Source organism: Alligator sinensis, unplaced genomic scaffold, assembly GCF_000455745.1.
Source record: "Alligator sinensis unplaced genomic scaffold, ASM45574v1 scaffold640_1, whole genome shotgun sequence".
Taxonomy (NCBI): Eukaryota; Metazoa; Chordata; order Crocodylia; family Alligatoridae; genus Alligator; species Alligator sinensis.
Window position 1 is genome coordinate 7,426 of NW_005843464.1, and position 17,722 is coordinate 25,147.

General features: G+C 41.1%; 2 protein-coding genes and 1 pseudogene across 2 annotated transcripts in view; 2 read left to right on the forward strand and 1 right to left on the reverse strand.

The window, feature by feature from the left end:
- The window catches only part of LOC102373703 (MICOS complex subunit MIC27-like), a 12,048-nt gene extending 6,692 nt beyond the window's left edge, over positions 1-5,356 (forward strand). The window contains exons 4-5 of the mRNA XM_006038784.3: positions 3,490-3,685; positions 4,856-5,356. Coding sequence (XP_006038846.3) covers positions 3,490-3,685; positions 4,856-4,953 — 294 coding nt within the window. The 3' untranslated portion in view covers positions 4,954-5,356. The remainder of the gene's footprint in view (positions 1-3,489; positions 3,686-4,855) is intronic.
- Positions 5,357-8,034: 2,678 nt separating this feature from the next.
- Positions 8,035-17,722, reverse strand: part of LOC102373199 — a 12,326-nt pseudogene continuing 2,638 nt past the window's right edge.
- Positions 10,634-17,722, forward strand: part of LOC102373959 — a 46,056-nt gene continuing 38,967 nt past the window's right edge. Inside the window, exon 1 of the mRNA XM_025195314.1 lies at positions 10,634-10,647. The gene's annotated coding sequence lies outside the window, so the exon portion shown is untranslated. The remainder of the gene's footprint in view (positions 10,648-17,722) is intronic.

Sequence of the window (17,722 nt, forward strand, 5' to 3'; positions counted from 1 at the left end):
ACCCTTGTTATTCGCAGGTTCGGCATTCTCAGTTTCAAATATTCGCAAACGCCGAACATGAATTTTACACTTCTAGGAGCTCCTCGGGAGCTCTGCGCTTGCTGCCGCCAGGGTCTTGCCGCTGCTGTTGCCACTGGAGCTGTGCCTGCCCCCCCCCCCCCCCCCCCCCCCCCCCCCCCCCCGCGCCCTCTTCCACCGGGGGCACTGCATTCATGAACGCAGACTGTGTTCATGAACACGGTGCCTTATTCACGGATTTCACCATTCGCAAGAGATACGAGAACGTATCCCCCACATATGGTGAGGGTGGCCTGTACCTCTTATCACAGATTACTATCTGCTGGCAACTTCCATAAAACAAGTGTATTAAGGCCAGTTGTAGAATACCTTAGTTTGAAAAAGATGGAGCTGGGAGGACTTTTCATCCAGCAAATAAAAAAACTTTTTTTCCATTGGTTCAAATATTTCCACATTTTGGTGAATTTGGCTTACTGAGGTTTAGAAAGCAGCGTTGTGTTGAATGTTGATATACAGTTTAAAAAATCTTCTGAGACTGTGTCTGTATTTCTGAATAACAGTAATAATTAGAGCTGACCAAAACTGGGAATTTCCAGGAGAAAGTTTGATATTTAAATTTTCCTTTCATCATGAAGCAGAAGAAAAAGTTAAAATAATGGAATTTTTTCTCACAATATTCTCTCCCTCCTCCAAAAAAATTAAGAAATGGCAAACATTTCATTTTGCCTTTTTTCATAGGATTAAAACATTTTGATATACGTGTGATTTGTCAGTTGGCATGTAAGATTTCAAATGAATTCAGGATTAAACTGCCCTTCCCATAATACAGCATTTTCTACCTCGAGTGGCTCCTGCATCTATTTTCTTTCTTTTCTCAACTTTTTATTTACATTGACACGATAGAATGCCCCTCTGAAATGAATGGTGTATCATAGGAGATATAGTCCAGCGTAGGAGATGTAGCCCAGTCCCTAGGAGGGAATATGGATTTTAAGATACCCAAAATACAACTTCCATAATGCTATGAAGTACCATAATTTTTAACATTGAATTAGTTTGGAATGAAAAATTTCAGGTCAGTTCAACAAACTGAACTATTTCAATTTGGGTTGAACCAACCTGAAACAAAATACTTCATTTATTTCAATAAAAAATTATTTTTAAAAAGCTTTGGCAAAATCTTAATTTTCTGATGCAAACAAAAAAAAGTTTTGTATAACCTGCTTTTTTTGTCAAAATAATGTAAATGGAAAATTCCTGACTGGCTGTAATAAAAGCAAGGCTTCTTGTTCTAGCCCTACAAAATGTATTACAGATTTTCCTTTTCATTACTCATCAGTTGTATTAATAATGAGGCTTATGAACAGAACATACTGTGAAGAATGCATTTCATTAGAATATACACTGGCCTAGACGACTTCCTGAGGTCCCTTCCAGTCCTACTTTTCTGTGATTTTAGGATTGTCAAACAATTTGGGAAATGATGACTGATGTGGTAACAAGAATTACAATCATGAACACCGTGTGCCCCCGGAGCCTGGGGGGGCATGGCGAGCTCCCTCAGGTGGCAAGCTGCAAGCTCCCACAGGTGGCTGTGGTGCTGTTAGAGGGTGTGGGGGGACGATGAGCGGCCAGCGGTGATCAGGGACCGCCCGCAGACACTGCTAGCGGTATTGGGAGTGGGGAGAGGGGGTGGTGAGCGGCAGCAGCATCAGCAGCATTTTTTGCGGGGGGTGCACTGCCAAGCTCAGGGGATGCACATGCACCCATGTGCACCCCGTGTGCATCGCGAATTATTACAATATCAACTTTTTTTTTAATTATAGTATTTTCTAACTAAATTAAACTGTAGGGGTACCAATAGCCAATTATTAACCAGCCATATCGGCCGATACCAATCCAATAACTGATACTTAGTATATTTAGCACCATTTCTAAGTGTGAGGATGCTGATACAGGAGACACGGTGGCACTTTATCGGTGGCACTGTACCCTGGGGCATAGACAGCTGGGTACTGGGGGTTGAGTCATGCCGAGCCGGGCCGGATAGCTCAATTCAGCTCTGCCCGCCCCTTGCTCCCCACCCGTCATGTCTGCATCATTTGGCATCTCTTACAGAGCTAGCCCAGGCACCAGCCCACAGTCCTCACCACATGGCGCTAACACCCAGGACCCCGGGGCAGCTGTACCACTCTAGTTCAGCCCAGGCCACCAGTGAGAGGATGGAGATATATCTGGAGTCACCCCAGTTCACGAGAGGGTGCCCCGGCCAGAAGGCATAAGTATTGGAGAACATTATCAGCTACAACGGCCAAAAATAGCTGATAGCCAATAGTGTAAATTTCCCTTTTATTGGTGCCAATCTGCTAAGCAACTGATATATCAGTGCATCTCTACTAAACTGCCATTTATCATTAATCAAGATTAATCTGTAGGCATATATTCTTCTGGTAAGATAGGAACTAATGATTCAAATTTCGCCTCTTCCAATAATTAAAACTTCCAATTACCCTAACTTTGTTCAGCACCTCAATTTCCATCTGTAAAATGGAAATAACAGCCTGTACCCTTCTTACTAAAAGCATTTTCAGAGTCCTGGGTTAAAAACAGAAGATAAAAGCTAAATATGGGCTGCTTGCAGACGTTAAACAAACAAAACAAAATGGCACTTTATTTTAAACTCAGCGCAGCACATGCCCAGAAGAGACAGCATGTTAATTGGACCGGGCTCTCCCAGCATCTGTATAAATCAGACGTTTTAGTGGGGCATTTTTTGGTGCTTTTTTCTCATAGATAATTGACTCAGCTTTAGATAGAAGTGCCAAAAAGCCCCACTGAATTGCCTAATCTATATAGACAGTGCGGAGCTGGGTTGAAGTTGTGTGCATGCCTCTTCTGGTGAAGCACAATTTGTTTATTTGTTGTTTGTTTATTTTGTAACGTCTGCAAATCCATTATTATTCACTAACTACCAAATAAGCTTATGTTTTCACATATGAATTTGAAGTTCTTAACTATTTTGGAAGGTAGGGCACTGTCGTGTCTTATCAACTAACTTATTTAGAGAGGTGTGAGCTTTCACAGGTCAAGTAGCTTATGCCTTTCTGAACAAATTAGTCTATAAGGTGCCACGCTTCCCTGCCTTCTGCTTAAATTCAAACCAACATAGCTAACTGCCTCTCAGACCTATTTATAGAAACGATTTTTTTGAATCCCTGTTGTGGTGCTGATTGCTGAATAGATAACACTTCACATTGTTAGGGAATATCTCATAATAAGTGTACTAAGACACTCTTAAGAAATTTCTTCTGCATATTTCTGTGTATCCAGTTCAAAACACTGTATAAAAAGAATGCATCCGTGGAAATAATTTATTAAACGATAAATGAAAGAAGGCTCTTCTACATAAAATACAAGAGTTATACAAATATAATATATAAGTATGTTTTGTTCTTTATGTTCATTATTTAGCTTAGTTCGCATCTTCAGGTGCTGGAACCACTTGTAGAAGGAGGTAGTAAAAGTGCAGAGGTTCATAAAACAACCCCTGAATCTCAGGTGACAGTAAAACTACCTCCTATAACAGAATTTGCTGCCATGAAGACTCAGAGCCCCCAAAATGCAACATCTGTGTCAGCAGAAATAAAAATTCCAAATGTGGTCTCAGGTATGAAGTTCAAATAACCACCAATCTCAGTAAATTGTGATTTATTATGTTATTTTCTCTTTTATTTATTTTATTTTATGTTATGCTTAGCCATTAATAAGTATGCAAAACATTTTATTTTATATTCACTATGACTTTACTGTGGGTGCTGTTCATGAATCTTAAAATATCAATAAGAAATTCATTGCGTTGCATGCTAACAGTGGTATTCTTGGCATATGCTCATTTCTCCATATAATGATGTTGCAGCAAAATTCACATCCTTCTGTAGGCAGTAATCCTTATACAGTAATCAAGAAAAGTAATGATGGCCTTAGCTAATAAACCTGAGCTTTTCCCTATCACTTGATAACTTGAATTTTTGTTTGAAAGTGTTATAGCAGAGGTAGGCAACCCCTGGCACAGGTGCCAGAACATAGCATACAAAGACATTTTGCTTGGCATGTGAGGCTCAAGTGGACAGCAGGGAAGGGGCCAGGGCTGTGCTGTCACAACACGGATCAGGCCCTTTGTGGCGCCCCCTGCCCCTGGCACACCAACGTCTTACAAGTCAAAGTTGCAGGGTTTTTCAGCACTCTGCCCAAAAACACTGCCGAACCCTGTGTTATAGCAAGATCAAATAAATGGGGAGTCAGTTAACATTATTTTTAGCTAAGATATTTCATTGTGTATCCTCTTATCCTTTATTCTAGCCTTTACCTCTTCCTTTTTGTAAAATAAAGGGGTTATTTGGGTTTTTGTGTGTTTCTTTCCCTTGATATTTTTAGTTTTAATTTTTCTCCTTATACACATCCCACCTCTTCCTCTTTTTACTTTATTTTTTAATTTTTTTGTGGAGCCTTTTGATCACTTTTTACAATTCTTTTAAATTGTTTTCAGTCTATACATCTTTCCTTTCATGTTACGTATCTATATGTGTAAAACTTATATTTTCCTATTTGTTCCTTATCTTCCCTTACAAGTAGTTTCATGTGCCTAATGGATCCAGCTGATTTACATCATTCTAAATAAGTTAGGCTAAATAAAGTACTCATTCTTAACTGATTCTAAGCACTTGAAAAACTTGCTTGTTCTATTCCTACCAATGTAACTCTGAAGAAGTTAAATTTGTAGAACACTAGCCATATGTATAAAATCATCACAGCTTTCTATTTTAATATCTTTTAACAGATGTAGTGAAGACAACAACATTTAAACCTGACCCAAGGCTTATGGATCATGGGCAGTCCAACCCAGAAGATGTGGATATGTATAGTACTAGAAGCTAAGGTGGCTATTTGCAGGTCTATGGAAACTCCTAAAGATGTCAAATTAAAATGGAAGGATTAATGATTGTATGATTGATGCTGTGTGTAGTATAATTTAATCGGGTATTTTCTAAAATCTCAATGTGTACAGTTTTGTCCTTGTCTGTGGCATGTTTTGTTTCTTACCACCTATAAGAAGTTAACAAAGAATTCAGTATTATGTTAATTATTTTGAATTATAATTAGCTTCTTGACACAGAAAATTAGCTTTTTCTCAATATATGTTTGCAGTAGAGTGTATCAGGACTGTTAGTGCCAAGTTCTTAATAAGCATAAATCACCCTTTCAGGGAATATTTCAAAATGTAAATATATTTCCATTTTCCCTCCAGCCAGTTGTTTAAAGATGGCAAAAAATCTTCTTTCATCTTTTGTTTTTCTCACCTTGTTTCCAGCTCTGCAGTGTTATGGTAGCACTTGCCAACTGTGTTGGAATAATTAGTGCAGCTGAAATACTAATACACAAGTATCTGTACTGCTTCTAGTTATAGGAGGCAGCCCATGTGGAACAGAGCATGTTTGAGGGTGGTGCTGCTGCCCTGACATGGTAAGTTTCCAGTATAAACCTGCCTTAAAAAGATGTTGGGCAGAGTGGGTGAATCCTGAGTCCTGGTCAACTTCTTAAGTAAGAGCATGGGTAATTTTGCATCTATTCCCCCAGGTGAGTGAGTAGATACAAAGATAATGGAATAACAGTCAGCTTATCAGAAAATGGATTCAACCATGGGGTTACCCAGCACCATTGAGAAGGGAGATCCTTTGCAAGAGATACGGAGGAAGCTGATGGGGAAACAAGAGGGACAAAACAGAGGTTGACCCACGTTGTTTCCCAAGAAATGTTGCAGATCTCCCTGGAATCCATCGAGTACCTCCCCACATTTATTACCCTTCAACTTCTGAACTGAGGAAGGTTTTTCTAGTCAACACCCAACCTGACCTCCACACACTGAAAAAGTAGTCTGCTACTGCCCAAGGCAGGGAACGGCACAAAGGAGAGAGTGTACCCCAACATAATATTTAACTTTGCTGTTTCTTAAGCACATTGTTCCCAAGAGAAAAGTGATGTGTTTATAATACAAAAAGGATTTCTAGTAGTCAAATAGTATCCAAGAGATTCATTGGACTATCCTCTAGGTAATTGCTTCAGAATCCTCTAAGATATCTCATGAAATGACGAGAGAGAAAAAATCAATGTATGGCTCATGAGGTTGTATGTCAGCCTATACCTTGTTAGTAGATCACTGAATAAGGAACTTCCACAAGAATTTTTTACTTTTTTCCGGGGATGGGATGTCATGATGTTGTTTTCCCAGAAGATATTTCTGGGTGGGTGGACGTCTGTAATGAGGTATATATACCCTACCCAGCAACAACTGAATGAGGGGCCTAATTAAGTTGCCCGTTGTGGCCAAGCTGCCAGTTTGAAACAGCAGTGATAAAAGACTACAGCTCAGTCAGAAAGGGGCAACAGAGAATCTGCAGGCTGCCATAGATAGGCTTCAGAAATTTGGGTTGAGAGAGGTGGTTGAAGGAGCAATCTAATATTATCACAGCATGAAAAATGATAGGTAAAGTAAGAGCTATTTTGGTAATATGCATGTTTACTCTAAATATAAATAGGCATGCAGGATAGTCCACACAGTACAGTAACACTTTTGTAATGTATCTGTTTGGTGCAGATAGAGAGGTGGAACAAAATAAAAGGTGAGCCAGTCTCAATAGTGTCTATTTTTCTAGGAGAAATCATGACAGAAACTTTTAGTGGTACCTAACAATAATGGCAAGGAATGCTGCTTATGATGTAGAGAAGATACTTAAACTTGATTAATCCTTTTTAAATGCACAAGACAAGTTAGAATTACTGGGTATAAATGGAAGATGTTGTATTTTGCTAAAAGGAAAGTTGGTCAGATCAAATTAATCTGATTTTGCACACATTTTGGAATGGTGAGTGTGAGTCTTCATTGTTATTCAGTTGCCATTCTGAGAAGAGTCTCTTTGTCAAATTTGAAAAGATGCCAGCCCTCTTCAGTAGAAAGATCTGAAGCTCCACGTCTCACATAGTACTCGATAGACAGCTTGTTCCAGATGACTACAAGGAAATGCATGCGGCTACAGTTGGTCTCAATTGCTATCTGTTAAAAGTAAATATTCTGTATTACTTGTAAGACACTGTTTTGGAACTCATTTTTCATATTAGTTGGGATACTATTCTGCATATAGAGAAAATGGTCTGTGTAGGAAGAGTCATTGGTACCATGTGAGAAACAATTGTGTACACAGTAGATGCTGAAGCAGTTCATTTTTTCTAACAGATGAGTCCGTCTTCTCACATAGATCAGTAAACACTCAAGAAAACAGCAACAGTTTGAGACTTAATTGTCCTTGATATGACACCTTATCTTTTACTGCCATCATTGTATTCATGGGACCAATGAGTCAATAGGGTGCTGGATGAAACAACTCTTAGTTACTGAGAAGAAAAGGGCAGTATGAAAACCTAGTCTTTGGGTCCAAGTCTGGAGAATTGTGTGAAACAAGTAAACAGGTTTGGAAGAACTAGATACTCCTTCATGAGGAGTGGCATCTTCAGTACAAACTCTGGTGCTGATTCACAGCTGCTATTATCGCATAATGGCTGAGAGTTGCTCTGCTGTTTTATATAGGAGTTTAGATCAAGCATGTGTCCTGGCCAACATATTATTATATTTACCTAAATCCAAGGTGACTTCAACATTTAAGATGATTTCCACCCCCTCCCCCCATTAGATTCTATATGTGGAAAATGTATAAATGTGTTGTTATTTTCTATGTATAGAATTTAATTACTGTCATCTTAAATTTGTCCCTTCTACCATTACCCTGCTGTCTGTGTCCCTCCCCACCATTAAATGCTTGTGCCCCTAGCACCTGCCGCACACTGCCACTTGCCCTCAGTTGCTGCTCCAGCTCTGGCCCCCACCCAGCCAGATGGTAGCAGTGGCAGCTCTGGCCCTGGGACCCTAGGAAAAACACAACTTTATAAAATCTACGTTCTCCATGTTTGTCATGTTAGTCCTTAATGTGGATTCTGTAAAATGAATGCACAGATAAAAATCTTACATTCTGCCATAATAAAATGAGGAAAATGACTGTTTAAATTGTGTGGAATTTGTAAGTCTTTGTCTTAAATAATACATGCCTGGCTTAATCTCTTTAAGATTTCAGATCCGATGCCCAAACCTGTTAAATAATGCAAGAATTAAAGTATCAGTATAGCAAAAGTTGCACTGCAGGATGTAATTTTAAGAATGTGTAGTGGAACATTTTAAATAAATTGAACGTATTTAATAGAAGTCTCATAGTAATTTAACTTTAATTTCTATTAGAAAAATCAAGAAAAATATTCTATTACATAACTTTGTTCTATATTAGTAAAGTTAATATAGCACTTCACTGAAGTCTATTTTAGAGAGAATATACTTTAATGTTTATGTGAGTTGTTTTGAACTATTCTGTGTGTGCAGTTAAGCTTGTATAAGAAAGTGATGTTAAGTTAGAATGATATAATGATCTCTTTAAAACACTACATAGAGTATATTTTTATTTAAGATCAATTATTTCCATTATCTGCAATTCTGGATTTTGGTTTAAGTTTTTTCTACAAATATTGGAATATGATATTGTGTTGTCCTAACGCACTTTAAAATTAAGGAGTAAGTAAGAAAAAAATAAAAACTTCATATGATATCTATCATGTCCTATTACAGGTCAAGTTCTGGATCTTTTAATTAATTAAATTTAAAAGCTAACTTTTTAACATTTTTTATCAGAAGTTAAATCACATTGACTTGATTGAAAAATAATTTTAAGTTCACATATAAACTAACAAACCTCCTGTGACTTACATTCTGAGAAAAGCTTTGAAAATAATGGGCAGCCTGTGTTAGTAATTTGTAGTCAAGTATATTCTGTTTTGAAAGAGACTATTATTAATGTTTGGAAAGAGATTCATCTCTTCTTTCCATACTAAACTTTCAGGATTTTTTTTCCAGAATTGTGTAGCTCAAAGTATTAGAGAGAGAGAGCTGAAAGTTGCTAAATAGTAAAAAATTTAATTGGTTAATTATTTAATATTAAGAGGAAAATTACAATTATTTTGATTTTTACCTCTATATGTCTCCATAATATAGAAGTCTTCCAGGTAAAGTAACTTGCCAATCCAAGGGTCATATGTAAAATAATACATAGCATAGCCTACAGCGTAACTACCTGCAGGGGAGGCGGAAAGGAAAAAAAATGAAGTGTGGGATAACTAGTTCATTTATGTAAAAGCTAATATCATTTATGGCTCTTCTAATAGATTCCCTTTAGCTTTCTAAATTAGGGCTGTCCAATCAGCAGCCTACAAGGAGTTAACATGTGGCCTCTGCACTGCCCCCCACATGACACCTGTTGCTGCCGCAGCTGGGGTCCCAAGTTTCCCTGTCCCTCCTCTGGCTTCTAGTTCCTGCACTCCTGGGGGTGGGGCAGTGGGACGATGCTGCTCTGTGTCAGAGAGAGCCAGGTTGCCCACAATGTGCATGCACATTCAAAAGGGAGTTGTACATATGCAATCCCTCTCCCAGAAATTGGACAGCCCTGATAAACTCAGGTTGCTCTCATTGAAGATTGGAGTCTACTGAATTATAAAATGCAACAAACATAGATTTTGCAGTAATAAGTACTACATAAAAAGATAGCATCAAATGTATTCCTTCTGAATTGCAGGTATTTTTCAAAATTACTGATATATTTTGACAAAGAAAGAACTTGTAACATCTGGAGAGTCTAAACTTTCTGCAATTCAGGAGAGCCTAAGATGCAATGGCCATAAGCTACTGAAGAGAAGGTTAAGACTGAACATTTAAAAAAAGGTTATTCACGGTCAGGGTTGCCAGGATCTGGAATGGGCTTCCAAGGGAGGTGGTGCTCACCCCATCCTTGGGGGTCTTCAAGAGGAGACTGGACAGGCACCTGGCTGGATTCACATGACCCCAGGTTTGGTGACCCTTTTCTTGCCTGCCAGGGGCAGGGGTCGGACTACATGGCCCACTGAGGTCCCTTCCCACCTTAGAATCTATGAATCTATAAGTGCAAAGTTACAATGTAGAGACAACCATTTTGCAAAGGTACTTTTATTATTTGTATTGCATGGTACCTGTGAGCTCTAGTTGTGGACCAGGACTGCATTGTGCTAGCTGCTATATAAATGCACGATCCCTGCCCCCAACAGCTTAACAAGCTACGGGCCTGTTTATACCTCGCGCCTCAGTAGTGTTATGTAGCACAGCAGTGGGGCTAGTTAAGTGTGGCTACACTGCTTCCAGCTCAGGAAGCAGTGCATGCAGAGCAGTACGGCATGTGTGTTTGCTACAGCCTGGCACAGAAAGTTTTTGTGTATGCATGTCCTACGTATCAATTTGTTTTATCTTGTCTGATAGAGTTTTATCTGTCATGTAGAGCTGAAGGAGAAAGTATGGATGGGCAGTTGTCTCAGCATGCTAGCAACCTTATCATTATCGAGTGTTGCGTCGGCAGTACAGCAAAGGAGAGTTTTAAGAAAAGTTGTAAAGGAAGACAATGAGATAGGTGAATGGCACCATAGAAGACGGCCTGAAGGTGTTTATTTGAAAAGGTACTGGAGGGGGGGGGGGGGGAAATTGGAGAGGGTGGGGAGGGGGGGTGCTAATATGGACTGACTGGAGGCAGGAATCAACTTTTTGATACTGAATGAGACAGGATAAATAGGATGGAGTTGGGGCATGATGCAATTTAGAAGTAAGGACAAGTAGCTTGTATGTGACTTGGTAGAAAAAGAAGATATAAGGAATCAACATTTTCAATGAGAGATGATAGCATAGGGAAATAAAGGTTCTTGAAAATGAAGACAATAAGTTTGTGACACAGAAGAGGAAGCCGTTAGAGGGATATGAAGAGAAAGGGAAATGGTCAAAATGACAGACTTAGGGGCTCTTTCAAATATTTTTGTCACACTTTTATCATCTGTTTTAGCAGCACAAAAAGTCTGTGCGCCCCACATTCATTAAAAAATATGGCCAATCCAGACCAAAAATTGTAGATGTACAGGTGAAAAAATTACTGTTTAAAACAGAAACTTTTGTTTTGGGGAGGCTTTCTGCAACAAATTTAAAATGCAGACAGGTATTCCTGTCCATCAGTATTCAGTAGTCCTCACTCTCCCCACTTCCATGAGGAAAGGAAGGAGGGAGAAGGACTGGCTTGGTCTGCTTCTCCACTCTTTACATGGCTGGCTGGCAGTCAGCTGGAGTCTGAAGAACACCACTACCCTTTAAATGTTTGCACAGCAACAGCAGATGGGAAACCTGCCTGCTGACTGACAGACTCCCTTGAAAGTAGGGGGAGGGATGCTAAGGATCAGCCCCCTATTGTCCCCTGGATGGAAAGTGTGCCTTTGTTTGCAATTGTGGTGTTCTCCAGCCAAGGGAGCAGGCACATATGACCACCTGTAGCACTTTTTACATTTTTTTTAGCGCTACAAGCTATTAAAAAAGAGGAGTGATATTTTCTGAGTTAGACTGCAATGTTAGCATATATGTCATTGTTTCTACAATTATTGAAGATACTCATTACATGAATGTCTAGCTTACTTCCTGCTTGCCCCTCCTTTGGCACCTCTGCTATTAGACAGTAATACAAAGGATGTTCTCTGAAGCCATCTTCAAGCAAATCTAAAATTAAAATGAAAGCTGTTGAGCTCATGGCTATCTTCCAGCACAAAAATTAGTACATGAGATCATTTGTGTTGCCATATATTGGAGGAGATTACCTAGACTATAACTTTTTAGAAACACCACCATCTCTCTTTCTCATAGGAGTACATGTCTTGTTCAAAAAGTGGTAGCCTGGAGTAAAGAAGGGAAAGGAAATGGGTTTCTCCTTGCATTAAGGTCAGAAAAAACTATGTTGAATTAGAGGAAGACATGCCATTTGTCTTCATTATATATATTTTAAAGGTAGCATTCAACAGGTACACGGGTACAGCATGGAACCAAATAAGAAAAATTCTGCCAATTACAAGAACAAAAGTATGTGAAAAGAATAGCAATACTTTTCTCTTGCACATCACCTTTAAATAGGGATCACGTGTCTTTTCCCTAAGCTGTTACAATATTTTTCTCTGTTCTCAGAGGAAGAAAGAAACAGATCATATGACTTTAAAACTAGTGAAACTACAAGTTAACAAAACATAAATGACAGAGCTTGGAATATCCATATATTCTTGTGTACCATATGCCCTGAAATAAAACATGCACTCTGTTGTTGAAAGGAGGAATGTAGGAGAAAAGATTTTTTCCAGTCATGGCCAACTGTGTGACATGGAGTAAGTCTTACTGAAAATGTGGAGTATCCAGGAGGTGTGGCATTCCAGGAAACAGTCTAGGCAAGACAGCAGGAACTTCCTGCAAGAAGGCTAAGTCCCAGATTCATGCAAGAGCAGTGGCAATATTTACTATAACTATTCTTTATATAAATTCTTGTAAATAATGAAGTGTTGTTTCCACACCATAAGCCTCATTAAGATACTACAGACTGCATGTAGCCACTCACTTGCCTGAGCCAACTCAATTACTGTTTTAGCTTGTGGGCGACTGGTGCCACTGTAGTCAGGGGGGCACGCTCCCACCTCCCGGCCAGTGCTCACAGGGGGGCACCAGCGCTTTCACCTGCTCCCCCTGCCCAAGGCCTAAGTGGCAAGCGTGGCTTGCCAGTGGGTGCACTGGTGCTCTCAGGTGGTGTACGTGCACCCCCTACGCGTCACCACTGGTTTTAGGCACAAGCTACAATGCTCAGCCAATAGCTACAGCAAATTCCTAAGCAGCTAAAAGAGGGTTAACACTGGTATCTGGCCCTTCTACCTCCTTGGCCACAGAGAAGCAGCAGACATCCTGATAGCCATTGGGAGCACAACGTATCCATGCTTGTACTCCTCCCTGCTTCAGTTCATAAAATCACAGAAAATTAGGGTTGGAATGGACCTCAGGAGGTCATCTAGTCCAACCCTTTGCTCAAAGCAGGCCTGTTCCCAACTAGATCATCCCAGCCAAGGCTTTGTGTAACTGGATCTTACCTTTCTGGGTAACGTGTTCCAGTGCTTTACTACCTCCTAGTAAGAAAGTTCTTCCTAATATCTAACCTAAACTTCCCTTGCTGCAACTTGAGACTGTTGCTCCTTGTTCTGTCATCTGCCACCACAGAACAGTCTAGCTCCAACCTTTTTGGAACCACCCCTCAGGTAGTTGAAGGCTGCTATTAAATCCCCCTTCAGTCTTCTCTTCTCCAGACTAAATAAGTCCAGTTCCCTCAGCCTCTCCTCATAAGTCATGTGCCCCAGCCCCCGAACCATTTTTGTTATACTCTGTTGGACTTTCTCTGTTTTGTCCAAATTCTTTCTGTAGCAGGGGGGCCAAAACTGGACACAGTATTCTAGATGTGGCTTCGCCAGTGCCAAAAAAAGGGAAAGAATCACTTCCCTTGATTTGCTGGCAACAGTCCTACTAATGCAGCCCAGTATGCCATTAGCCTTCTTTGCAACAAGGGCACACTGTTGGCTCATTCTCAGTTTACTGTCCACTGTAACCCCAAGATTTTTTGCTACAGATGTGCTGCTTAGCCAGTCAGTCCTCAGCCTGTACCAGTGCAGCACATCAGGTGTATCCCTTGGGTGCATCCCATCTGGCCTCATAAACTTGTATATGTATTCCAGTGAACAAAAATCAGCTTTCCCACTGAAGATACGCAGCCCAATTTTGGAGGGTTGATTTTTGTGGGAAAGGGTGTCTGTGATATGCTAATAAATAATATAAATGTGAGTTTTTCAAAATTATCCAATGGAATGTCAAATATTTTACCAATGGACTGTCAAACCCACCCCAGGCCAGATCTGGACTGGAGGACTCCTTGTGGGTCAGATCTAATCCAAGTCCTGGGGTAGCAGTGGTGGACCCAGCCTTGAGCCTGGAATAATGTCTGTGGCAGATTCAACCCAAGGTATAGGACAGCAGCGGGGATGGCAGCAGTCTCAATCAGGCAAGCTTGCCATGGACCATGGTAACAGGCCAAGCGGCCTCAGAGCAAATGGGCTGTGTTAGGCACAGCCCTCACTCATCCTTCTGCCACTCTAAATTCTGTGCTAAGCCATGCCCCCAACTTCTCTAGCCTGCTGGTAGCTGCCAGATGTGGCCCGTGGACTATTCATAGATTCATAGATGTTAGGGTCAGAAGGGACCTCAATAGATCATCGAGTCCGACCGCCTGAAGTTCTTCCTAATGTCTAGTCTAAATCTGCTCTCTGCTAGCTTATGGCCATTATTTCTTGTAACCCCCAGGGGCGCCTTGGTGAGTAAAGCCTCACCAATTCCCTTCTGTGCCCCCATGATGAACTTACAAGCAGCCACAAGGTTGCCTCTCAACCTTCTTGCGGAGGCTGAAGAGGTCCAGGTGCCCTAGTCTCTCCTCATAGGGCTTGGCCTGCAAGCCCTTAACCATACAAGTGGCCCTTCTCTGGACCCTCTCCAGGTTATCCGCATCCCTCTTGAAGTGCGGCACCCAAAATTGCACGCAGTATTCCAACTGCAGTCTGACCAGCGCCCGATAGAGGGGAAGTATCACCTCCTTGGTTCTGTTCGTCATGCATCTGCTGATGCACAATAAAGTGCCATTAGCTTTACTGATGACTTCATCACACTGATGACTCATGTTCATCTTGGAGTCCACTAGGACTCCAAGATCCCTTTCCGCTTCCGTGCCACGAAGCAGGTCATTTCCTAGGCAGTAGGCATGCTGGACATTTTTCCTCCCTAGGTGCAGCACTTTGCATTTCTCCTTGTTGAATTGCATTCTGTTGTCTTCTGCCCATGTGTCCAACCTGTCCAGGTCTACTTGTAGTTGTTCCCTGCCCTCTGGTGTGTCCACTTCTCCCCACAGTTTTGTGTCATCCACAGACTTGGACAGAGTACACTTCACTCCCTTGTCCAAGTCGCTGATGAAGACATTGAAGAGTATCAGTCCAAGGACCGAGCCCTGCGGGACCCCACTGCCCACACCCTTCCAGGTCCTATGTTTGACACCCCCACTTTACCACATTATCTACAAAAGCAATATTCACCATAAACTGTTGTAAATATTACAGCAAGTACCTATTTTATACAATACATGGGTTTGCATTAATGTTTTTATTTAAACTCTGAAAAATTAAGGTTTTTAAATTGTACCTGTTTCTGTTAGTGTTACTGCATTTGGCATATTTTCATAAGCAGCTAGTTCCTGTCAAATGAAGAAATCCAAGTATGAGACTTAACCAATAATTGATGAATTTTCAGAGCACTATGGAAAGGATAGTACTCATTGTAAGATCAGGATTTTATTGGACACTTCATGGTTTTTTTCAGGGAATAGACCCTGTCAAGTGAGTAGAGGGAAATTTCATCTATTGTTTAGTTTACTATGGGAATTGCAAAAAACACATTCTAGTATTTATAAATTGAGTACTGTGTGACAAAAATAGTTATGCTAATCAATTTCATTTTCATAATCTTTTATAGAAAATCTTGCAGGAACATTAAACTTGAAATCTAGTAAATTTTGAAAACAGAAGTAATTATACAGACAATACCTTGCTGTTGTACGAAAGATAAAAGCACACAGACAAACTAACTTTATACACAGGGAAGAAAAATACTGATTATATACAATCTGAAAATAGAGAAAATATTTTTTTCACTGCTTAGTTTTGTAGTAACTTAAGTGTCACTTATAAGTTATATTACAAGTGTGAATTTTCAGTCTAATTGCCAAACTCCTCCAATTACTATAAGAGCTTTCTGGGTTTGAGGTTTTTGTTTGTTTGTTTTTGTTTAACTAGGAACAACATTCCTAAGTCCAATGTGAAAGTATTTCTGAAATTAAACAAAACAGTTTACTGTTAATTCAAAATTACTGCTATTAAGTTAGCTCAATATCTTCCAGAAATATTAGCTAAAATTAAGCTGTTGACAGATGTCAATGTTTTAACTGTCTTTGTATAACTTCATCAGGTGTGGCATGCACCTTTGGTACCAAAGGCTATATTATGTCCTCAGATCTTAAACAGTTAATTAAACCTTAATGGTGTGGTAGAAGTACCCTGGGATAATGGGTTGGCAAAGAGAAATAGTTTATTGCCTCTATAGACTGCTAGGTGGAATTCTGCATTTTGGGGATTTTTTTCATCCTCTATATTGCTCTTTAAAAGCCAGATAAACTAGGTGAGTGATATGAGGACTTGTAGAGCTACCTAGGATGTGCTGGGACAGGAGACAGAAAGAAAGGGACATGCTTTTATAGTAAGGGAGAGAGTTGTGTTTATACCTTAGGACTAGCCAAGGTCAGAAGTTGCTGACCTGGAGAGAGAAAGAGAAACCATGGTTCAGAGGACAAGTCTGAGCTGCCTGAGAATGATCCTGGACTGCTTTGTAGCACTACAACAGTCTTGCATACCCCTGACAGTGCTACAAAAATGGCAGAATTGCTGACAGAAATGTTGCTGAAGGAAACAGCAATTTGAATAGAGCTACATTTTGTAGTGCTACTGCAATAGGGAATGTAATGCTCCTGATACGTTAAGAAAAGAAAGGCTGTAAGATAAGGCTGAGGCAGGAATCCAGGGGAAACACCTGATTGAAAAGGGGCAGAGCTTAAAGAGTATATAAACTCAGGGCCTGAGTTGAGGTAAACAGTCTGGCCCTGGAGACTGTGAAACAAAGAGCTCCTGAGCAGGAGGACTGCAGAGAAGCTCCTGATTTACACCTAGGATACCCTTGTGCAAGGCAAGAGCCTATCCACTCCTTCCTTATGAGGGAAGGGGAGTAGGTGGCATATTGTGGGTATTGTGGGCTAATCTATGATGGGGAAACTAGGGGCAGAATTGAGGACACTAAACCTATCACCATTTCCTATATGTGGGCAAGACCCAGTGCTGCAGTGCCATTTCTGAGTCCTTGCTCTTCAGGACTTCCTGTGAATTGATCCAAGAATCCTGCTAAATCCATAACCTTTTCTCTGTGCAGATATATTTAGAGAGGGCCTAGAAGAAGCATGGGCAATTTATTTGGGCTGAAGGATCACTCAACAAGATTTGGTGAGCTGATGAGGGCTGCACACGTATGTGTGCTCTGCAGCCCTAGCCCCAGCCCCCCTAACCCTGGCCCCCTCGCCCAGAATTAGCACCTGCTGGCTGCATCCACAGCTGGGAGGACAGGAGATGGAGCCTGGCTGTGGGCCTCTGCGCTGTCCTGCCCCACCATCAGGGCTCCTAGTGTGTGTGCCAAAACCCCACCCCTGCCAACACACACACATCCTGTGGCTCCCAAGTGCCTGGGGGGGGGAGCACAATTAGTGGGCAGGCCCGGGGGTGGACCAAAAGCCCCATATCCACTCCTATACTTCTGTGCTGTGGCTTAGTGTCCCGCATGGCAAAAAACTGCCCCACCTTCAGGGGCCAATCTCGGGGGGGGGGGGGGACATGCCCCCCCCCCCCCCCCTTCATACCAGTCACCTGTGCCATCATAGGGTGAGAGGAGACAACATAGAAACCCATGGTCAGGCTCCATTCCCCCGTGGCACCTAGGAGATGGCATCTGGCCCTGCAGGCCTGGTGCTGAGCATGTAGGCAGGGCTGTTCCCACTCGGCA